The sequence below is a fragment of the Anarhichas minor genome, unplaced genomic scaffold (genome assembly GCF_050575085.1).
Source record: "Anarhichas minor isolate MPS153535 unplaced genomic scaffold, ASM5057508v1 ptg000003l, whole genome shotgun sequence".
Lineage (NCBI taxonomy): Eukaryota > Metazoa > Chordata > Actinopteri > Perciformes > Anarhichadidae > Anarhichas > Anarhichas minor.
In genome coordinates this window covers 7,187,218-7,210,000 of record NW_027466449.1, presented here as the reverse complement: position 1 = coordinate 7,210,000, position 22,783 = coordinate 7,187,218, and the positions used below count along the sequence as shown (strand labels likewise).

Here is a 22,783-nt window from a genome sequence, read left to right as displayed (position 1 = left end):
ACAATTATAATTAATTACAATATTCAGGACACGTTCAATGCAATACACGCAGCTGAGGAAGAGAGAACACTACAGCTTGAACCCACAAGATAAAGCCTTAATGAACAGATTGTAAAAAGCAATCCAAACCCATGCAGCACCAGCGCAGTCATGTAAGAGCATGTGCAAATGAAATATGTATAATATGCAATTAAAGCTGCTCTGACTACTTGGTTCAGGACATGTTGCTTCCCTGTGGGTCTTCAGTCATAGGCGAGGTTTTGAAATCTGATGAGAAATATCTAATGCTGGCCACTAGAACCAAACACACAGTGATTGTTCTCTTCCCATTAGGGGAACTCAAGGCTCAAAACACAACAAGGACTTTTGTCCAATCCAGGTCAAGCATGGGAGAGTGTAGGTAGCACACACAGAGAGCACTGTTCACCCAGAGAGAGAACATGTGTTATCTAACCCCTCGTTTTGTTCCCTTTCTTTCCCCTCAGCGAGCACATCCATCCCACACCGAAAGGATTCCTCTAATCCAGGTGAGCGAAAGGCTCCTTAATCAGCCAATGATGACTCGGGATTACATGTTACTAAAGTAGCTTACTCCTGGAGCTCATATCACCTGAGCCTCTTTGACGCCTGCAAACGGTTCTCTGAACTTGTATCAGCCATGTGTTGATTTCCATGTTTAGCAGCTGTCAGGCTTTAGAGGAGGAAGCATCCTCCCTCATGTTTTGAGTAGAACACTATCGCTTCCAGAGAGACTAAGAGATGCAATGTTGTCAAATAAATATATAAATCTCTCTCTCTCTCTCTATATATATATATATATATATATATATAATAAAAAATCAATACAATAGGCGTTGAGGAGGGAGCGCTTGATGTTGTTCCTATTTTGTGTTCATGTAGGCCGACCTGATTTTAATTTTTTAACATATATATTGTGAAAGTTGCTTCGAGCAAAGAGCCCATGACGCGCCTGGTCATGTAGCAGCCACTGGGTCTGAAATGCATTTAATGTATGTTGTGTTATTTATAGGCTACGACACGGTGATGCCTTGGACGTGCGAGCAGCACGGAGAGCAGCCATTGGATCACTGGTAGATCAGCTGACTTTAGAAAACGCCATGCACACGGTGAGAGACACAAAGTAGGCTACAGTCAGCACACAAGACAAGAGCATAGTGACCGAGGCGACTGACGCAAATCAGAAAAAAAACAAAACCCCAAAACCTCCTGGCCTTTAGTGTAAATCCTTAAAATCACGGGCCAAACGTGTGCTGAATGAGGGCCCGTCAGTCAGTCAGTCAGTCTGCAGCCGGTCTGCACTTGACTCGAGTGTTATAATTTAAATCAGCATAATCAGCACAATAAACAGCCACAGGAGAGGATAAATAGGCTACTAATGAGCAATCTCTACTTAAACAGACAGAACAACAATAATAATACCTCACTTGGAATAACAAAATGACTATTTGAAATGTAAATGAAAATAACAAACATCACTCACCCGATTGTAACACAGTACCTCGCCGGTCCAGCGGTATTTTAATATAAAAAATGAACTGCTCAGCCCAGATAGCTTATTTTTTTTTACAAACGTTATTACACGGGGCTTTCTGCCTAGAAAATTATTTTTTTACACCCACTGAAAAAATACATTTTTACAAAAAAAAGCTTTAGAAAAAGAAAATTTGCGGTTCCGTTTTTCTCTCTCTCTTAGCATTTCAGACGCTTCATTGCGTGTGTTGTCGGCTTGAAAATCCCCACCGGAGCCGTCGAGCCTCGGTCCGTGTGAGAGACGGGCACAGAGCACCTGGTGTATAATTCAGACGATGTTGGCCGCTGGTTTACAGATTTTCACACTCGCTACTCGGTTTAGCCGCTGGTTTACAGATTTTCACACTCGCTACTCGGTTTAACGGCTCCAAGTTGTGCGGCTCGCCATTCATGCAGACCCGAATAATATCAGTAACTTATGTACATAATTTACAACGCACGACTCCAACGGCCTTCAGCAGGTTCGCGTGTGAAGCCTCCTGAGCGCGCTCTGTCCTGCCTGCTCTCATTTGTCACCGGGCTCCTCATCGTGCTGAGGACGATCACATCCGACAGTTACCTCGCTCTGCCACAAGAGGGCGGTGGTGCTACACGTTCATGTCAGCGGTTTATTGTGGGACTTTAATGCTGCATTCAAATGCTCCTCGTAAGCTTCAGTTTCAGGACAGCAGCCGTTAAACCTGAAATAGTATTCGACCGTTTTTGGCAATCTTTGGCAATAAAAAAAGTCTGTAAAGGATTTTGTAACAATTTTGAATACTATGTAGAGTGTGTGTGTGTGTGTGGGTGTTTTGTTATCATACTATATATTAATTATTATTACGGATGTGCATGTAGCATTTCACTGTTGTAGTTGGTATAGGTGGAGCTAGTTGAGCTATTGTACGTACTGCAGTTTATTCCGTGACATTGAATTACATTGTCTAAGGTAGTCAGTATTTATTGTTATTGTTACGTAATGTTTAAATTTGTATTTTTTTAATGTTTTCTTGAGAGACACGTGGAGGCTGCAAACAAATTACCTTCAAAACAAAACAGAGTTTCTATTCAGTACCTCTATTTTCATTCAATGCTCATTATGTACAAATAATCAAAGTTGTTCTGCTGTGGCACTTAAATTCTACCTCAATAATGCTCGTGGTCTGCGCCTCTCCCTTTGAACATCACATAACCCACAGTCCTTGAAGACACTGTACTCATTCCTCAAAATCCCGACTTCTTTAACAGCACTTGAACGGGTCGTAACACACCGTCAAACCTTAAATGTTCTACATTGTGTCCGCAGCGTTTCTCACCACCGAGGCCTCCGTTCAGTAGAACTAATGCCTTGAGCAGAATGAACCGAGTAACCTCAGACTGCTGTCGCCCTCTGGTGCATTTCTTCTAGTATGCCAGTTGATTCAAGACCACTCCGGACCCAGAGGTGAAAAAAAAACACAAGAAATACTCGGACCGTTTTATTCATGATTATTGTCACATTAGAAAGACTGGTTGCGACGCTTTGTATAAAAATCTTTACACTTAGAGGTAAAATAAAACAATTCAGACAAAAAGGCAGCTAAAATTGCCATCTAACCATCCATGTAAAATATATTTATTTCATTGTTAGGCTTGCAAGATGCCAGGTGGATACAATAAACATGAAAAACACAACCACACACACACACACACACACACTTAGGATCTTTAAACAAAGCACTCAGGATCTTTAAACAAAGCACTCGGGTTGGAAGATTGCTTGCAGGCCTGAGACAACATTAAAACCACGGGCGGTGTTATGATGAACCCACACTATGAATCTCCTGTGTTTTCTAATAGAGTATTCAAATAAATAGTTTTATCAGAGGAAAATGACCTATAGGCCAAATTTGTCTGAAGGAATATGTAAACATGTGGCAAGCAATAACTGCAGTGTGTCAAGTTCGAAAGGAAGCAATGGCAGCTAACACCAGACATAACAATATCACTGAAATATGTATCACACGATGAAAGTATATTTACGGGTTAAAATCTGCCTACGGACGTGGTGTCTGGTAGGACATTTAAAGTATTAGTGTACCTCAAATCTTTTACTTAGCAATATTGACACCTTACAGACAGGCCTGCAGAGAGGAAACACGTCCACTTCCTGCAATGGGCTTTGGAAGACCTGCTCCAGCTGCATTCATTCACTCGTCACTGTTACACTTTGGTCATCAAACATTTGGCCTCTCAAGTTTCTCTTCACCCGACACAAACAACTCCCTCGTTTCTACAATATTACATCTGCTCAAAAATGGCTCACAAAGCTTAATGCACAAATCCTTTATAACAAGTTACAGCACATTTTAAATACATTAAGTCCCAAGAAAATCCTTGCAGTCAACTCATGCCACTGCCATGAGACGGGGGGGGGGGGGGGGGGGGGATCAAATGTTGTTTGTGGCCCAGATCTCGGGTGGTTTTAGTCATTCCCTGGCTTTTTGAACATTCACTTGGAGCCACCCCAGGTGTTACTGTACTGTACGCGAGAGAGAGAGAGAGAGTCAGGCAGAACTATCCTTCCAGGGGTGGCCGCAGAGGAATACAGCCGTCCATCTCCAGAGACTCGGGCCAGCCTTCATACTTGTTGCTGCTCTTACTGTTCTTCATACGCTAATGGGAACAACCATGGGCAAACAAACACAATGTCAACAAAACAGACAGGTACCAGGACGGGAATCACCTGTTTGTCACTGCATGCATTAACCATGTTAATGTAAATAATTTAAAAAAAAAAAAAAAAAAAAAAAAAAAAAAAAAAAAAAGGTGTACGATAGAAGCACCACCACTTATCATGCGTTATCACATTTAGACGTGGAATGGATATTGAATATGGGAAAATGTTGGATTAAGTCTATTGTGATATCTTATCTCCAGTGTACACTACCACCAATACTAAGAGACTCTCTCTTGTGATATGGGTATAATCCCTCCTTATTTTATTGCATATGTAAAAGGAACTGCAACTTAAAGCAACTGTATCATAATACCATTCTAACTGTAAGCAACTAATCTTTAAGATATTGACTGCCGAGTCCTTTTGCATGCTACTTCATATGATGACACAGGGGGGTGAATTATTTTTTACAACATCTTTAATAACTTAACTGCAGGCAAATGAGCGTTGCATCAAAAGGGAGCTGATGATTTCTACCCATGGCCTCAGTTTAGCAGCGATAGTGACATACCTGCTCAAAGGGACTCTTATTCTCGATGCCCTTGGCTCCAACAAACACCCAGCTGTCCCTGAAGGCCAGCTCCTTCACCGCAGTGCTGCCGAGATCCTCAAACAGTCGCCGAGACTCGTCGTTCAACCTGTCGACCGGAAATGAGGATAAGGTAGCAGGTTAGGGGTTATTAAGGGGGTTCGTCTCCTCCAGTCTGCACGTTGAAATGTCCTTTTTCTGCAAGATGCTGAACCCCAAATAGTGCCATCGGTGTGTCCCTGTGTGTGAATGAGCCTTTAGATTACAGCAGGTGGCATGTTGCAGCCTCTGCCATCAGTGTATGAATGCGTGTGTGAGTGGGTGAATGTTGACATGTAGTGGAAAGCGCTTTGAGTGGTCGGGAGACTAGAAAGGCGCTTTATAAAGTCCATTCTCCTGAACCAAAGGGGGCTTATGGTTTAAATGAAGGACTTATCCTCTGTTTAGGTTTACTGAAATGAACTGCAGGCCAATTGCATTTCTCAGGCGGCTCCTCCTGGGCTTTAATACGGTCTCAGAGTTCATCTGTCTGGTTCAACCACCAACAACCCTGATGCGTTTTTAAGCCATGAGATTCTCTGAGGTTAATTAATGGAGAGATTTACACTCATGCCAAAAGGCATCAAGTGTTCAATAACAAAGAATTATCTGCCAGACTTCAATGCAATTATCAAAATCAAATCTTGATTCCTCATCATTACCCACAGGGCATTGGTCTTCAAATCTAAATTTTCGACTGCTCCGCTAACCTTACCTGATATCAGAGAGACTAGAACAATTAGAGCTTTGCTCTTTCAGGGTGTTAAAACTTCAAAGATGTATAGTATGTACCAAATGCAAATGAGCTCATTACATATGGATTCTTACACAAGTGGAGATTATATTGTTGAATTTGTCTTGCATGGTGAGAGCAGATCAACTGATAGGCATGAGATGTTGGTTTATTGGACTGGTTGAACATTGATCCTGATATGTTTAGCAATGGAAATACGCTCTAAAAATGCTTTTCTCTGTAGCAGTGCCACACAATTATGAACAAAATATTTCCCAAGTTGCATCATGAAATATTCTTTAGCTCCAGCTGACAACGCGCCTGTGAAAACTGCTTTTTGAGGTGCATGTGAGGGGTGTTGGACTGGACCCGACAGCACATCGTGGCTTCTTACTTTGTAGCTGCATCATCAAAGGATGCCACAAACACGAGTGTTCCTTCGTGGAGCGGCCGGACAAACTTCAACAGGTCAGAAATATCTGCGAACGCACATCAGAAGAGCCGTGTACTGTGGTTTGTAGCGCGTTATTGCCAAGCCCTGCGCACCTGATGTGAAATATGTATCATACATTAGTGTTTCTATTACCTCCTGCCCACATGTCGAAGGTCTTCGTATCCAGAAGCTCTCCTGTCACTCCTGGAGCAAAGAAACATCCATTAGATGTTGGGAGCTTAAAACATCAAGGCAACACAATGTGTTAAAAAAGGGGATGAGGACACGCTCACCATTCACCAAAGCTATGTTGAGTCCTCTGCCAACGTTGTTCTTCACGCTGCTCATTAACCTTTGAGAGAGAAACATATTATTCAAACGCTAGCTGAGGCACTTAAGGAGAACACTATCTTGTCTCGCACATACACGTTAAATCTACACACTTGTACACACTGCCTGGCACTTGAGAAACAAAAACATATATAACAAGAACCAGGACTGGAGACAAAAACAGAGAAATGGGGGACAGAGACTGAAAGAATACTTGCATTCAGCTCCCCAGACAGGCTTGGAGGCCTGGTTATGACAGCACAGGGGGAAAAAAGAACAGAGTGTGAAACCAAAAAAAGAAAGAAAGAAAAAAAAAAAAAAGGAAAGACAGACAGCAGGGGAGACAAAGACATAGATGAACAGAAAGAAACAGAGAAGCACTGAATCTCACATCTTGTCCTCCAGGCAGATCTTGGGTCCTATGACGTTGGCAGCACCAGACACCAGGCGGAAAGCCAAATGTTTTGGGGGACAGGGAGCCGAAAGTCCACATTTAAACCGTCGAGGGCGGGGTTCAGCTAGAATACACGATACAGCTGTCAGTGGTGATAAGGAGTACGATTAAGACACACCGTTGACAGGAAGAGCAACCATAAAATGTTGTGTCATAGTTTCTTTTACTTACCATCTGTTGGTTTCTCGCTTGCGCCTGAAAAATACAAAATGTTCACACTCAAATGAACTTTGTTTGATCGTATTATACACACACACGCCTCACCACAGACATGTCAACCATCACTGTTTATCTTTAGCGTCGCTAACGACTACTTTCTTTATCAATTAATCTCTAAAATAACAGTGAAAAATGCTTATCGCCGTTGCCCAGAGCCCATGGTGATGTCAGCAGTACAAAACACAAAGATACTCAATTATTCATTTTAGAAAACAGAGGAACTCACTCCCCAAAGCCTCACTTTAAGCAGCTGGAGCCAGTTGAGTTTGATAAATTGCTCTCAACACATTTCCGGTCCATTAACATATAATTGCAGAACTACTTCTCTTACCGCTGAAGAAATGCCGCACAGACGAACCACCGTCTCCTCCAAATAAGGTGTTTGCCAACAGCCAGGTGAGCCCCACCAACAGCAGCAGGGCCGCAGCTCTAAGGGGGGCTGCCGAGAGAAACAGGTCACACTAGTTAGGTCCGGGAACGTGGACCAACAAGTCCCCCCTGCAGTGTTACTAGAAGGTACAAACTACTTTAACCAACCTGTTAACCGCATGATTCACCCTCTCATAGACCTACACACAGACACAAAAAGGTACATTAATTAAAGTAGTTTCAATTTCAGCCAAAAAAATCAAAATACGTTTCCATTGTTCCATTTAGCATGACAGAAGTTCAAAATTGTGTAAATAAAAGGCATAGTTTATAAATTAATTATTTATGAAGTAGAGGATAACTGCAGTAAAGGAGGAAAAATAAACAAATACAATAAAATAAAGGCAGATTCAATTCTAAGTTTTTATAAAAGGCAATGACCCTATTCCATTGTCTATATTGTATTGTTTTATGCAACTCTAAAGAGTTTTGCGAAATATACAAAGTCTTAAAAGGAAAAGATGTGTACTCTTGTATCAAAAAGGTGCTTGTGAAGACTACATTTAACCCTTAAAATCCTAACATTTACAAATACAATTAATTTGGGAACATTTCATTCAAAGTTAAGTATGACATAGCTTTATATGTATCACAGTGAGCATTCAAGATGGCTCTGTAGCAATAATGTCTGCAGAGGCGACATGAACCCAAAGCATCGCTGACATGACAACAGCACATAAGAACTCATAAGAACGTACACACGAGACATGGCAGATCTCACCTCCTGTGTCCACGCTTCAGGCGAGTACCGTTAAAGTTGTTGCCCCTTTCTTTTCCGCTCTGCTACCATGTAACGGTGATACACGGTAAATGGGAGCCGTTGCTCTCGTCACAAGGGACGTTGGCTATTTCTTGCGCTGTTTCCTCATCGAGGCTCCTCTGCTATGAATCCTCTTTCAGTGAGAAGACGGGCTACAGTCAATGCCCCCGGTCGACCATAAGTCTTATAACGTCACTTCGCAATTCACAAGCATGGAAACAAAATTGTCTTCCCAAACTGTGGTGTCTTCCGTATATAGACCGCTACTACTGAGTCTGCGCGAAGTTGTTCACGTGACCCAGATTTATGTCAGATTTAAACCACTAATAACAATTTTTTTATTGTTGAACAGATATGTAATTAAACGTATATTGTCACCAAACCTATTAATCTATCTTTGAATTAATATATATTTGCATCGACAAAAAAACAACATTGTAAATATTGCGCGAGCACAACGCCTTCTAATCGTGCACGCGCCCAGTTCATGAACGTCAAGATGGCTGCCCACACTGCTGTGCTGTCGATGTCCAAAATCCTTAATCCCTTCTGGGGTGGACGCCTTGGAAATACGGTCAAAGTAAGACTAGAGACGTCTCGGCAGTCACGTTGGCTGTGAACGTTGTTGTTGTCCGGCTCCGAATAAAAGTCTAATTATATGACTGCCTCAGATTATTTCATCTGAACACAAGGTCATATGGTAAATATAGCGTCACAAGTGAATATAGCAGTCTTCTTCCACATCTCTGCAACAGCGCAGATATAGAGTTGGTTGCATTGAAGTTATGCTGAACAACGTGGACCCTCCGATAATAGAAATGCATTTACAAACGCAGTAACCCATCTCTCTATGTTGTGTATTTCAGGTGTTTGGAACATCTCTGACAAGTCACAGGAATAAGACCGGAAATAGTGTAAGTGAATCAGATTGACGTGATTGGTTTGTGATGGTGTTCTCATTTAGCTATTTATTTCCAAGCTGTATCGCTTTGGGTTCATCTTTGGCAGAGGTTGTACTGTCTGTATTTGTTTTAATGTAACCTGGTTCTGCTGGAGACCTGTTTCCCACCCTGTTAGTGGAGGAGAGGTTATAATACCTCTGTACTCGCTACTACCTGGATTCTTTTACGTGGCTCTCAAACTGCTACTATCTAACTCTTGTTCTTCTGCTTTCCTTGCTGTCTGTCTTCAACCACAACAGAGAGACGACATTGTAAGTAGCCGACTCTGACATGGTTTCCTCTTCCACAATGCATCACTTTCATAACAGGACATTACTTTTTCATGCTGGCCGCTGTGTGGTGTAGGAAAAAAAAAAGATGTCTTACTATGACGAGAAGACCTACTGTAACGTTTTTTTGTCCTTTTAAATGCAGTGCAGGTAATGATGTATAAAATGTCCATTTTTACAGCCCCCTCCTGCAAAGTATGGAGGCAGACACACGGTGACCCTCATACCTGGAGATGGAATCGGTCCAGAGCTGCTCAATCATGTCAGAGAGGTTTTCAGGTTGGTTGGACTCAAACTAAATCCTGTTCAAAGTGTCGACTACAGGCTGCTCTCAGACTCGGCCTCTGTTTCCCTTCTTCATGCCGTAGGTTCAGCTGTGTCCCGGTGGACTTTGAGGTGGTGCACGTCAACTCTGCTGTGGAGACGGAGGATGATATCAACGACGCCATCACTGCCATTCGCCGTAATGGGGTTGCCCTCAAAGGCAAGCTAACTCTTTATTTTTTTTCTGTGTCACAAGCCGATCATTTGAGCAGAGCACAGCTGTGAGAAGAATGTAGTATATAATAGGAACATGACACTAATGTTTATCTTTGTTAACTCTCCTGGTAGGTAACATAGAAACCAAACATACCATGGCGCCATCTGTCAAATCCAGAAATAATCTCCTACGGTAAGAGTTTTAAGGACATATTCAGTTCCCTTGATTGACATTTCTTCCATCATATGTGCCTTTGTGTCTGGTAATATCAGTTGGCCTATTGTGTATTTATTGCTTCTCTCTCTCTTTCTCTCTTGTTCCATGTGTGTATTAACAGCACAAGCTTAGACCTGTATGCCAATGTGATGCACTGCCAGTCGCTCCCCGGAGTTCAAACTCGCCACAAGAACATCGACATCATGATCATCCGGGAGAACACGGAGGGAGAGTACAGCAGTCTGGAGCACGAGGTCAGACAGAACAGAAACACACGCTTAATACTCCCTCCTTTAAAAGACTTCTTTCCTCTCTATGTCCGTCTTACTCCCCGCTTTTTATTCTCTTTTTGACATGGGAGTGAGGTACTACTCATGTACTGTTTATTAAAGTACAACATTTGTTTACGAAGAGGAAACAACATTGATCTGATATCCTTGATTATTGGTGCTACGGATGGGTATCGTTTTATCGATATCGATACTAGTACTCTTATCGATACTGCTTAACGGTTCTTTTTGATTATATTGTGAGAAAAAAGACAATTAAGAAAACAATCTATATTGCTTTTTTATTCTCAATGTTCATTCGTAGCTAGACAATTAGCTAAGTGATGATTAGCTTTCATTTATTTATTCTTATTATCAAACTGGCATCACTTAAACAGACTGGTATTGCCAAGAGATGCCAGATCCACATTGAATGCTGTTTCCTTAATATAAAATTTGCACACGCCTTAAAATGTATGTTGGTGTGTGTGTGTGTGTGTGTGTGTGTGTGTGTGTGTGTGTGTATACACCTCTACTCACTCACACACAGCCTGATGTTACCTTGTACACAGAAGAAGGATCCGTGTCAGTTCTACATGCTGCTTCACAAATAACAATGTTACCACATTATTAGCAGCACCAACCACTTGAACGTTTGCTGTCATTTATCAGTCATTGTCCTTCCTGTCTTCTTTTAGAGTGTATCAGGTGTAGTGGAGAGTCTCAAGATCATCACCAGGGTCAACTCCTTGAGGATTGCCGAATATGCCTTCCAACTGGCCAGGGAGAAGGGTCGTAAAAGGGTCACTGCCGTACACAAGGCTAACATCATGTGAGTTACTCTGAGGCAGACGGTGTTGTGCCGGACCTGTCTGGCCACCTGAATCTTGCACGATATTGTGAGTTTCTTGGCGCTGGAAGTGTTGAGTTTGGCCTTTCTGCTCCAACAGGAAGCTTGGTGATGGCTTGTTCCTGCAGTGTTGCAGGGAAGTGGCTTCTGGTTACCCGGACATCACGTTTGACAGCATGATTGTGGACAACACCACCATGCAGGTGACAGAGCATACAATGACATACATTGTTTGGAAAAGTTTCTAAATGCTTCTATATCTAAATGATCCACCCACTACTTTGCTTGTCTGTGTTTTTAGCTGGTGTCCAAGCCCCAGCAGTTTGATGTGATGGTGATGCCCAATCTGTACGGCAACGTGGTGAGCAACGTGTGCGCAGGCCTGGTGGGAGGGCCTGGCCTCGTGCCCGGGGCTAACTACGGCCGGGACTATGCCGTCTTTGAAACGGTGAGTGTTTGGCAGTTCACACTACCATGTGCACGCGTAGCACTTCCCGACTCAAGCCTCCCACAAGGGCCTTAATGGCCTTTAATAAATGGTTTAGCTGGGGGGAAAGTTCCCCATTATGTGGTATGTAAAGTAGAAAAGGGGAACAAGATCACAGCACAGTGCAAGTTATCACAAAGCAGGAGAGTTTGCGCACTTTCCAGTTCATCGAGATTATTCTTTTTACAGAGAGGCATTCAAGCGTGAAGAGAAGGTTTGTAGGAAATGAGCAAATCGCTTTCTGGTCCAGCAAAAATAAAACAGGACAAACCAGGAAATTTCCATCTAATTTGATTAAAATGTGTACTGCTGCTGCTCCAAGTTAAAATCCGGCAACACTAATGTGCCAGATAATTATAGTCCTCGGATGATGATGATGACAACATTTTCACAGCTGGAAGGCATAACTTGCACTGTACTGTGGTGATGTTCCCCTTTTCTGCTTTATGTACAAAATAATGGTGAAGTTTGTTTTCTCTTGTCTTTGTTTGCATATTTGGTATTGAGGTAATCCAAAAAGGAAATCAATCAAGTGACTTTCTTTAATGTTGTGATACTTGGATTAGGTTACAAATATGATATTAAATTTGATATATTTTGACTCAGGATTCTGTTTCTTGTCTTATTTTTCTGGGTCTCTCAGGCCACAAGGAACACAGGGAAGAGTATTGCGCAGAGGAACATTGCTAACCCCACTGCCATGCTGCTAGCCGGCTGCATGATGCTGGACCACCTTAAGTAAGCTGCCTAAATACTTTTACTATACACCTTCCTGTGGTTCCATCTGAGATGTGATGCTCGTGTCACTGGGGTATACCAGTAAATACACAAGTCTTTCTCCTGTATGTCTCCAGGCTTTATGACTACGCCACTCTGATCCGAAATGCAATCCTCACTACTATGAATGAAACCAGGGTAAGTCTTCGGTCACTGACGGGCCTCTCCCCTCACCTGTCGCGCTGCCACAAAGCTAACAAAGCATTGTTGTGTGACAGAGGCTTAGAGGCCCTGGTTGCAGGTCTGGCATGCTTCCCAGTGGGCATCACAATACATTTACACAAAGCAGCATCGTGCCCTTTCAATGTCACAAAGCTCTTATGAAGTGCTACACTGTATGGTCTCTGATTTTACATTGTCTCTGATTTTACATTGTGTTGCATTGACATTAATTAAGTCCTTGTTTTTTTTTTTTTTTGCAGTTGCACACAGCTGATATTGGGGGTCAGGGCACCACGTCAGATGTGGTCCAGTCCATCATGAGGTTCATCCATAGTACAGGGCCGCTCACATCTGCGCTGTAAACACACACACACACACACACACACACACACACACACACACACACACACTCAGTGTGAGTTTGAACGGTTATCCATGCATGTCTGTTGCCATAGTGCTGGGTCTTATTACTGACATCAGAATGTTTCCTATTTTTTGTCGTTCACAAAGCTTACTGATAACTGTCCAAACAACCGTTTATCCACAACTGTGTGTTTCACATATAGTAATGACCTTCGCAAGACTTATTAACAAACGGTTTACCATTGATCAAATGCCATCATCACTCCCATCAGATGATGAATCCTACTGTAAGGACATTTCCTGAGTTCATCAGGTTCATTCAGTTGAAAATCTGTAGTCTTACAAATTGTTATGAAACATGAAAATGACTCTTGCTGTGGCCTGACACATGCTGGGGTCAGAAATATTTAAAATATCCTGATATGACCATGCATTTTCCACTCATTATTTATTTTCCAAATTCCGATGATGTTACAGCCTTTTTATTCAACAAAAAAGTGCTATGTTCATTTAATGCCTTTTTTTTGTCATACTGTAACTTAAATATTGGGTTGCCTGTTATAAATGTCCTGTGTGTTGACATCAGTTTAACTGTACTTAATAAATGATGTCGCTATTTGATATACTGCATCAGAGTTCATTAAGGAATGTAAGTTTGGGTCATCACAAAAAATACGCTGTTGTCTTTTAGTCTAACTAGGCAAGAGCTCTTAAAGCCGGATATGAAGAGACTTATTTTATCATATCTGTGGGCGGTTATGTACACTGTATAACACAAATATCAATAAAGAAATAATCTACCATATCATGATTGTTTTGGACTTAAGTTTGAATGTGAAACATCTCTCAAATGAGTTTTAAAGGTAAAGTATACATGCACCTTAATGTTATAACCTTCATGAAGGTAAGATGTATAGCAGGACTGGCTCGGTGTACCTAATAAACCGGCAGCTGAGTGTATAAAGCCTTGGTAAAACAGGAGCTTTTCATTGTTAATATTTATCTTGATTCTTTGCCTCAGCTGCAAAGAAAGAAGCTCTATGGCCTCCTGCTGGGAATAAAGATTATGTTTCTCTAAATTAGATAAAGCTCACTGATCCTTGAGTTGGTTTTACAATTTCACGCGCCATAAACATCTTACTCGTAACTTTGAAGGACAAGTTGCTGTTTTACATTTCACCACTAGGTGGCAACACCACTTTCTAGCGTTGCCACTAAACTAACTTGGAGCAAATTGTGCACAGATATGTACATGCGCTCCGTTACATGCACTGTCTGGCAAGGGCAGAAACGCAGCGTATATGAATCACTGTGGATCACTATGTGTGGATGTTATGTCCTGCAATGACGGAGGGAAAAAGCCATAGGGAAGCAGAAGACAGATTGATCCCCATATTGGCAACATTAAAAATGATTCTGGTTCTTGTGATTTCTAGGAATCGGACTCTTGGCTTCAGACTACAAGTTTCTAAGACAAGCAAGGATTTTGGCTTATCCTCATTTAGCATGGAATCAAACCCTTTATTATACTTTCACCTGGTAAAACCAAACCATCAATTATTGTTCCATCTATTTTCTTTTTAATACTCTGACCACACAGTCACTATAAGAAAATCTGCCCTGGTTCTCTTAGCCAGCAGCTGCAGGAAGAGGAGCACATAGATTCTAAAGCGGTTCAGCTGCGACCTCCTGCTCACATATCTCCCAGCTCGCCTCTCTTTCTCAGATGCGGTCAACACGGGCACATCCCATCATTGTAATTGCACTTGCCAATCCATCATGTGTCTAATTCTGTGAGAACGTTCCAAAATGTTCCCTCGGTTTAAAGTGTTTGCACATTGAGCGAAGAAATACTTAGTGCTGGGGCTCTTTCTTTTTAGATTTAGTTGTCCTAGGGAATCAACAATCATATATACAATGGTTGTGAAATGTGCAGGGAATTACTATGTGTGTACTTTGGCCTCTGCCAGTTGGCTGTCAACTGTATTACTCCCTCTCCATTCATGTCAGTTATTCACTCTACAACGATTTAGAAGTAATCAATTTTTGTCGTACTTTCTGTCAGAGGTGAAAAAGCTTTTTCTCATCGTCCTCTACACTTGTTTACCTCACTTTACCACACATCCCTTCTCATCACTACACACTCTCTCCCTCTCACCCCTCACCTCTCGACCTCCCCCCTCCCTCCCCCCCCTGAGCTGCTGAGTCCCCTGAGTCCCCGCTGGATCCGGCCCATGAGGCAGATGTTCAGACGTTTGTGGAGAGAGGCAGATGCTGCAATGAATCACCGGCCATTTCAAAATGGGCCACCATTCAGCCCTTGTATAAACCTGTGAAGGGGTCCAGCTGTGCAGTTTTTGCCGCAAGAGATTGGGTTAGTTCACCCAACTTTCAGAAACAAAAAACTCTTACCCCCAATGTTATCAAACCATAGAGATAGTTTTGGTTTCATGTGCCTATTTTTATAGATTTCTATCTCTGAGGTTTGTGCCGCCATTCCGATACAAATGAGGTGTATATGCAATTTCATTTGTGGTGCTGACAGCATTGAGAAATCACATTTGGAAAATTCAACGCCAGCTTTTCTTTCCAGAAACAGTGTCCCTGATACTCTAGATCCCAGAGCTCTAAATAGTCCTTATGAAAACTGTTCACAGCATGTTGTGATTGTCCAGAATAATGGGGACGCAAAAGAGAAGTTGCAAGATGTTAAAAGCAATGTTTCAAACTTTGAGCACCACAAAACATTGTATTCACAATCCCGGTATGGCCAGATACTTAGATGTATGTGAGAATTTATATAGTTTTAAATTTTCTTCCACAAATGTCCGGTGTTCTAGACAATAGTGACGAAGAGATTTGCGATCGAGGGGCATCTGCCTTGAGCAGCAGCAAGATAAATCCCCCCATGGAGTCTGGTGATTCTGAGACTGGGGGGCTGATGAGGCGGATGAATCTGTGATGACTGGGTGGTGATGGGGGGATAGATGGGCGCTCGTTTAACAGCAGCATGAACGTATACTAAAGGCAGAGACCATATCGTATTAAAAAAGTGAAGGCGGCAAGATGATAGGCTAACAATGTAGGTGTGTTGCTGTACTATTTGATTGACGTGACATGATTGACGGCCCCAGATGATGGCAGCAGGAATTTATGAGTGAGTAGTGCCTGAGAGGCGCGAATGGCAGGATGCATGAGAAATTAATTACAGGCCTAAGCATACAAAATAATAGTAATTAAGAAGAGCTTAATTTCTGCATGTACACTCATACTGGCGTGTTTTTAAATCTGCGGCTGCTGGCTGGTTCCCTAGTTTAGATGTCTTTTTTTTTGCTCTGCTCCTTCACCCGCACCTCCTCCCTACTACCTTCATCCCTCTTCTCTCTTTCTCACACACACTACTAGTCACTTAGTGTAATTCAATATCCAGCCTGTAATTTACACTTCATATGAACATGACCCCTCCTCTCATGTTGAGCAGCTCTGCTATGCTACGCAGTGCATTGCAGGTAATCATAATCAGTCAACTTGCCTCTGATCAGGCTCTGCCGAGCACAGCTGCATCCAGTCAGCCGGCTCTGCTCTCTGTTAATGGAGCTTTTTTTTCCTCCCCTCGCAGCTATGGCTTAGCTACATTATGCTACGTCAGTGGTCAGTTATTCTCCATTACTTGGGCCTGGCTGTGTGTGTTTTGGATTCTCAGTGTGTCTCTCTCTTTACATGTGGGCATCCAGTGTCTTCCTCAGCAGTGACAGCCCCTATGAGAGAAGAATTATGAACGAGTAGTTGGGAGAGGTTAGCGGTGATGTTTGCTTGGCAGAAATGGATGTAGAAAGAAGGTCAAGGGGGATAGCATGCAGAGGACTGAGGGGGGGAGAGAGCACGGACTTGGCTGGAGGATAAGGGGGGGGGGGGGGTATTGGGCTAATTGAAGGAGGATTGTGAGTTTTTGGTTGGAAGTGGGAGGAAGAAGAGTGTGATATATGTAGCAGATATAGTTTGATAACCATGGGAGTTCACTGGGCAGTTAGCTGTAGACAGACTTCATCACCACCTTATCTTTCAAAATGAAAGGCAGCAATAAAGCTTCTGACTCCTGCCTGCCTCTTTATCAGGAGCTGCACACTGTTACTTTTTACACGGCTGGTTTTAACACCAGAGGGTTACTACCTAGTGAGGGCATAAGGCGCTTATCGTCGGAGCTCTGCTAAAAGTGAAGTGATGCATCAGAGCAGTTTTATTTATCCGTTTTCTGTTTTGGTAGCTCGACTAGTCCTATTTGAAGGCTGACTGCTCGTCCACTTGCAGAGCATGTATCACTCCAACTGCTAGGGTTGCACTACCTTACATAAGGACACTCCAAGGATCATGTGCAGGCCAACATGCTTGAACTGGGGTCACGCAGAGAGACTTTCTCTCTTTCTTGACCAACCACTCTAATACCCCTCAAAGTAGATATAGGGGACTCCCCACTCTGACCTCGTTGTTAAAATATAGTACATAGTGACTTATTTGAAAATAAACACACGCACATACTTGTTTTATGTGACTCCAGCACTTATCTTGCACCTTGTAAAATACATTTGTAAGTCTGTAGTGCTTTCTATTATTCCTTTAGGGGAGGACATCTGAAGCTCTGTGCATAGCTGTGTATATATATATATATATATATATATATATATACACATGTACACATTTACATATACTTTTACTGGAGCCGTGCTCTTAGATCCAGGCAGACAAACTGATTCCAGCTGTGCTACATGAGGAAACCCTCTACATGCATGCTGACCAGGGGGTGCTTTATTGCATTGTGTCCAAATAGGAACCTGTCTGTCTTGCTCACTTTTCCTACCTCACACACTTTTTTTTCCCCCCTCTCCTCGGCACTGAAAGCTTCTTGGCATAATGAGAGTGAGGGGAGCCTGTGAGCTATTTCTGTTTGGTTTTATGTTTATGATAAATTAGTTGTGTTGCTAGCTAGGCCTTCTGAGAATGTTGATGTGTTGTCCCTCATCAGAGAGAAACAGTTAGGTCACTGCTGCACTTTGACCAGATGTGTTACTGGAGAGGAAGAAAGGGAGGGAGGAGAGGTAAAGCAGTGATTGAGTGGCTATTGATGGGCTATTTGTTCCATCTGAAACCATTCTTCCATGCTTGCCAATATTTCCCCTGTTCTCTCTCTCGCTTTCAATCTCTCTTGTTCTCTCTCTCTCTCTCTTTTGATGTCTCTCTATAATGCTATTAAATGTTTTACCATCTGTGCTGCGAGTTCAGGTGGCACTGCCAGAGTTACATTACATCAAGGCAAGCATGCTGCATTCATGACAACCTGCATTACACTGCCCTGATGTCATCACAACTCTGCTCCCCTGAAATTGGAGCATCTTGGCACTTTGACAACTCGACAACCCCCCACTTTCCAGTTCTGTATTCACCAGTTGAAAAAAAAAAAACAGTGTGTTCTTTTGGTTGGCAAAATAAAGCTAGCAACACTCTTGTAGTTTAATCTAATAAATGTCTTCAGTCTCATCCCCGACCAGTGACTCAGCTCTGTGCGCGTTCATTTCCTCGAACTGGCCGGGACCCCACACTGCAGCCAGACACATGTTAGGAGAGTAAATACTATGTCATGCTAAAATACATGTGCAATCCCTCTAAAACTCCCAAAATGAGAAATGTGCATTAAAATGTTGTGTTTTTCAATCACTTTAAATCCAAATCCTTCCTGCTGTACCATTATCCATATCTTGTACTTAACAGCATTAGTTAAACGTAATCCTGAGCTGCTTCGCTTACGTCTCACCCTTTTTTCTGTCTCATATAATCGGACACTATTTCCTCTTTTCTACCTATATTGACCCCCACCCTTGTTTTGAATGTATGCAGTGCTCTCCACACTCTCCTCGGATGAAGCATCTCAAAAGAGTTTTGATGAAAACAGATTTCTGCAAATCCACCAGAAAACACATGCTTTGATTATATATCTCAAGTCACTGTGACAACTCTGCAGGAGTCTTGCTCTTCATAAACAGCATCTGAAATTTGAAGTCTGGAGGGCGGGGATGGAGGGGGCATGGTGCCCCATGAGGCACCATTTAGGCTCTGCATCTCCTTCTCCACAGTTCTTCTCCATGTGTTTCTTGGTCGGCCTCTTTTTCTTTTCCCTTCTGTCCAATGTAAGGCTGTTCTTGTAATATCAGCAGGATCTTTTCTCAACACATGTCCTATCCATCCCCATCTTGTTCTTATTAGGATGGTCTCCATGCATTCTTGTTGGCATTTGTCATACAGTTCTTCATGTGAAATGGTGTTTGGCCAGAAAATGTGCAGTATTCGTCTTAAACTCTTGGTGTGGAAGATTGATAGTCTGTTGAGGTCTTCTTGTGTCATTCTCCAGCATTCAGAACCGTACAATAGGGTGGATAAAACACAGCTCTGATACAATTTAAGTTTGGTCTTGATGGTGTACTGCTGCGACCTCCATATGTTATTTAGTACTTTGAAAGCGTTCCTTGCCTTTTTAAGACGATTCTTGATGTCTTTATCTGTGCCCCCATCGTGTCTGACAGTGCTGCCAAAAATGTGAACTCGTCAGTTTTAGAGAGATCTTCTCCGTTAACCTGAATTGGTGAGGGATTTGGAATGTTCAGAGTCAGCTTCTGTTTTCTTTTTGCTGATCTTCAGGCCAGTCTTCTGACCAAAATCACTGAGGCGGGATGTTTTCTCCTGCATGTGCCGATGAGTATGTGAAAGAAGAGAGAGAGATCATCTGCATAGTCTAGATCTTCAACTGATGAAAAGAGTGTCCATCGAATGCCTCTATTTTGGTCTTCAGTTATTTGTCTCATTACCCAGTCAATAATAATATTGGAGAGCAAAGCTGACATCACACATCCTTGTCTCACATCTGTTTTTACTTGGAATTTTTGGAGAGTGTTTCCAACCCTGCATGTGAAGTTGGTATAAAAACTTTGGATCACATGAACTATATCTTCAGGGATCCCATAATGCCGCAATATACGCCAAAGGCTTTCACGATGAATGGAGTCAGATGCTTTTTCAAAGTCAACAAAGTTTATATACAGTTCCCTCTGCCACTCTGTGCACTGCTCTATGATGTTATGTAATGTGAATATGTGATCGTTGCAACTTCTACCCTTTCTGAAACCTGCCTGTTCTTTTCGGAGATGTTGGTCTACGGCATCTGTTATTCGATTAATAATAATCTTTGCCATGATCTTACTTGGTATTGACAGAAGTGTAATTCCACGCCAGTTGTTACAATTTCTTAGAGAACCTTTCTTTGGTAATTTGATGATGATCCCCTTTGACCAGTCATCAGGTATTTTCTTATTCTCCCATATAGACGTAAAAAGTGGTTGAAGAATTGTAGCTGTATTGTAGGGTCTGCTTTGAAGAGCTCTGCATTGAGGTTATCTGGACCAGGGGTTTTCCTGTTTCTTAAGGATTTAATCGCTGTTATAATTTCATCTTTGGTTGGTGGTTCAATGCTGATATCCAAATCTGCTTCTGCATCTTGGATGTTAGCCTGTGTTGTTGGTGGAGGCCTGTTCAGCACCTCGCTAAAATGCTCCGCCCATCTAGCTTCTTGGTCTGCTTCTGTTGTAAGAAGCTTTCCCTGTTTATCTTCTATTGGTATATCAGATGTCCCCCTGTATTTGCCGCTAATAATCTTGGTTAGCTTGTGGACCTTTCCTTGCTCACCTTTTTTGGCTGCTTCTTCTGCTTGTTTTGCAAGGTCATCCATATATTCCCGTTTGTCAGCTCGCGTCTTCCTCTTCACAGCCTCGTTTGCATCTCGATATTGAGTTTTATATCTTTCCTTTACCCGATCTGATTTTGCTTCCATGCCTTTCTTCTTTGCTCTCTTGCGTACATCAATGGCTTGCCATGTATCATCGGTTATCCACTCCTTTCTATCCTTCCCATTTGGTGTTAATCTCATCTGTATCTGTGTCTGTATCCTGATGCATATCACCTTGGTCAGATAGTGCTTGCAATCTATTCTTTAGCTGCACTATGAAGGAGCTTTTCATTTTAGGATCTTGTAACTTTTCAGTGGCAAACTGTTGTCTTCCTATCTTTCTGCTACCAGCTTTCCTTAACTTTACTTTCAGCACTGCTAACACAAGGTGATGGTCACTAACAACATCTGCTCCTCGCATTACCCTGACATCAAACAGTGAGCGTCTCCAGGTTCCATTAATCATCATATGATCCACCTGGTTCCTGTCTCGCCCATTAGGTGAATTCCAAGTCTATTTATGTATATCCTTGTGTCGAAATAAGGTCCCTCTGATGACAAGGTCATAGCTGGCACAAAGTTCCACTAATCTTTCCCCATTTTCATTCATGATGCCACAGCCCTGTCCTCCCCTGTCATAGCCGGTGTTGTCACTTCTGACTTTTGTGTTCAGATCCCCCATCACTATCTTCCTGTCATGTCTTGGTGTGTTGTTGAGCTCAACTTGTAACTTTTCATAAAAAATGCTGATTTTACACTGTGAGATTTGTTTGTGGAGTGCACGGAACTGGTGAACCAACTGTGAGGCTGCAGACAGGAAGCACAGTGAGATTTTAACTAGCGCCAGGAACACACCTGGCCTCGGGGCAGGCTAATCAGTGACATACCTGATGCGACTCGGTGCAAAGCCACCTAAGACAAGGCAAATATGAAAACACAGTCTAGCGATGACCTACCATCCATCGCCTCTTTTATCCTGCCCTTTTTGAATAGTCAACCAATCAATCCTGTCTTTGGGTAAATACAGAGGGAATGAAGCAGTAAGTCGCCTCTGTCTCTGACTTTACCCTTCTCGACTGATGTACTGCCATTAGGTTTTATCACTTAGGATATATTTCTTAGTTGAAACAATGACAGTGTTTATATTTTTATTACCAACCTTCATCCTGCTTTTGGAAGGGATGAAAATGCAATAACAGACGTAGTAGCAGTAGCACTATGTTGCGCTTGTGTAGGCTTTATTAACGGATAAAGAGACCGGCTTTGAAATATAGGATTTTTAACATTCATATCCTTGAGTTGTTATTGGCTCTGAGGAGAAAAGTTTGGCAACTTTGTTTTCTCTCACATTCTTTCACTGCTACTGACCTGATGTTTCTTTCAGCAACTCTTCAAATGCACATACCTACCTGGCCCCCCTTCCCTTTACCCACTTCAAAGCTCCTCCACCATCCTTATCCATGGCTTCCTATCATCCTATTGCCTAATCTTAGAAAGACAAAGCACAGAACCCAGAAGATAGACTATGGGTTCAACATATGGCTTTATTTTCTAGATTTTGCTATGACATCATGCTGTAATTTTCCAAGCAATTACTAGATGTTGCACTTTCTTGAAAGCATTAGTGTTAAACGTTTAGTCTTCACACAGGTTAAGCTCTTATCTAGTTTGCCATATCTCAGCTCCTGCACTAACTTTAGTAGTGCACAATGTGTATGTGTGGTACTTACTGTGACGTGTTCAGGCCAACAAACTTCTTCTTCTACTCTCTCCTTGTGTGTCATTAATTAAATATCAGTCATTAAATGATTATACCAAATAGTGGTAAAAGTCCTCAAACGTTATCTGTTCATGCGTTTCCCTAAAGGGAGTTTTAAATATTTTTAAGAGAGGCAGCCTGTGGAGGGAGGGAAACAGGAGGTAGTCCTTCCAGTAGGCAGGTGGAATAAAGACGCAGGAGAGAAACTGAGCGTGGGATGACAAAGGGAGTGAGGACAGTCACAA

At 42.3% G+C, this 22,783-nt stretch overlaps 3 protein-coding genes across 19 annotated transcripts in view; 1 reads left to right on the top strand and 2 right to left on the bottom strand.

Annotated features, from left to right (window-relative positions):
- The window catches only part of wnk3 (WNK lysine deficient protein kinase 3), a 36,243-nt gene extending 34,371 nt beyond the window's left edge, over positions 1 to 1,872 (bottom strand). For all 9 annotated transcript variants that reach the window (XR_012955701.1, XR_012955703.1, XR_012955702.1 and 6 more), the window contains exon 1: positions 1,502 to 1,872. The gene's annotated coding sequence lies outside the window, so the exon portion shown is untranslated. The remainder of the gene's footprint in view (positions 1 to 1,501) is intronic.
- Positions 1 to 13,816, top strand: part of idh3g (isocitrate dehydrogenase (NAD(+)) 3 non-catalytic subunit gamma) — a 15,320-nt gene extending 1,504 nt beyond the window's left edge. The window contains exons 1-16 of one of the 6 annotated variants that reach the window (XM_076095420.1): positions 1 to 152; positions 486 to 527; positions 1,031 to 1,127; positions 2,837 to 8,755; positions 9,042 to 9,089; positions 9,377 to 9,388; positions 9,588 to 9,685; positions 9,775 to 9,890; positions 10,019 to 10,079; positions 10,225 to 10,357; positions 11,071 to 11,204; positions 11,323 to 11,425; positions 11,524 to 11,670; positions 12,353 to 12,447; positions 12,564 to 12,624; positions 12,909 to 13,816. The exon at positions 1 to 152 is cut by the window's left edge and continues 1,504 nt beyond it. In XM_076095420.1, the coding sequence (XP_075951535.1) occupies positions 8,663 to 8,755; positions 9,042 to 9,089; positions 9,377 to 9,388; positions 9,588 to 9,685; positions 9,775 to 9,890; positions 10,019 to 10,079; positions 10,225 to 10,357; positions 11,071 to 11,204; positions 11,323 to 11,425; positions 11,524 to 11,670; positions 12,353 to 12,447; positions 12,564 to 12,624; positions 12,909 to 13,010 (1,203 nt within the window). In that variant the 5' untranslated portion in view covers positions 1 to 152; positions 486 to 527; positions 1,031 to 1,127; positions 2,837 to 8,662 and the 3' untranslated portion in view covers positions 13,011 to 13,816. Of the gene's footprint in view, positions 528 to 1,030; positions 1,128 to 2,836; positions 8,756 to 9,041; positions 9,090 to 9,376; positions 9,389 to 9,587; positions 9,686 to 9,774; positions 9,891 to 10,018; positions 10,080 to 10,224; positions 10,358 to 11,070; positions 11,205 to 11,322; positions 11,426 to 11,523; positions 11,671 to 12,352; positions 12,448 to 12,563; positions 12,625 to 12,908 lie in introns of all 6 variants that reach the window. The other 5 variants (XM_076095430.1, XM_076095411.1, XM_076095447.1 and 2 more) reach the window with 5 other exon arrangements.
- On the bottom strand, positions 2,996 to 8,431 carry fam3a (FAM3 metabolism regulating signaling molecule A). Of its 4 annotated transcripts, none has more exons than XM_076095485.1 (10): positions 8,114 to 8,431; positions 7,524 to 7,555; positions 7,318 to 7,425; positions 6,939 to 6,962; positions 6,705 to 6,849; positions 6,277 to 6,335; positions 6,137 to 6,187; positions 5,945 to 6,029; positions 4,761 to 4,887; positions 2,996 to 4,185 (listed from the first exon to the last, which is right to left on the bottom strand). In XM_076095485.1, the coding sequence occupies exons 2-10, from the start codon at positions 7,534 to 7,536 to the stop codon at positions 4,087 to 4,089; spliced, it is 711 nt and encodes a 236-aa protein (XP_075951600.1). In that variant the 5' UTR covers positions 7,537 to 7,555; positions 8,114 to 8,431; the 3' UTR covers positions 2,996 to 4,086. The 4 variants fall into 4 exon arrangements, with proteins under 4 accessions (XP_075951600.1, XP_075951582.1, XP_075951592.1 ...); XM_076095467.1 differs by having other exon boundaries at positions 8,137 to 8,431; XM_076095477.1 differs by having other exon boundaries at positions 8,165 to 8,431.
- Positions 13,817 to 22,783: the final 8,967 nt, after the last annotated feature.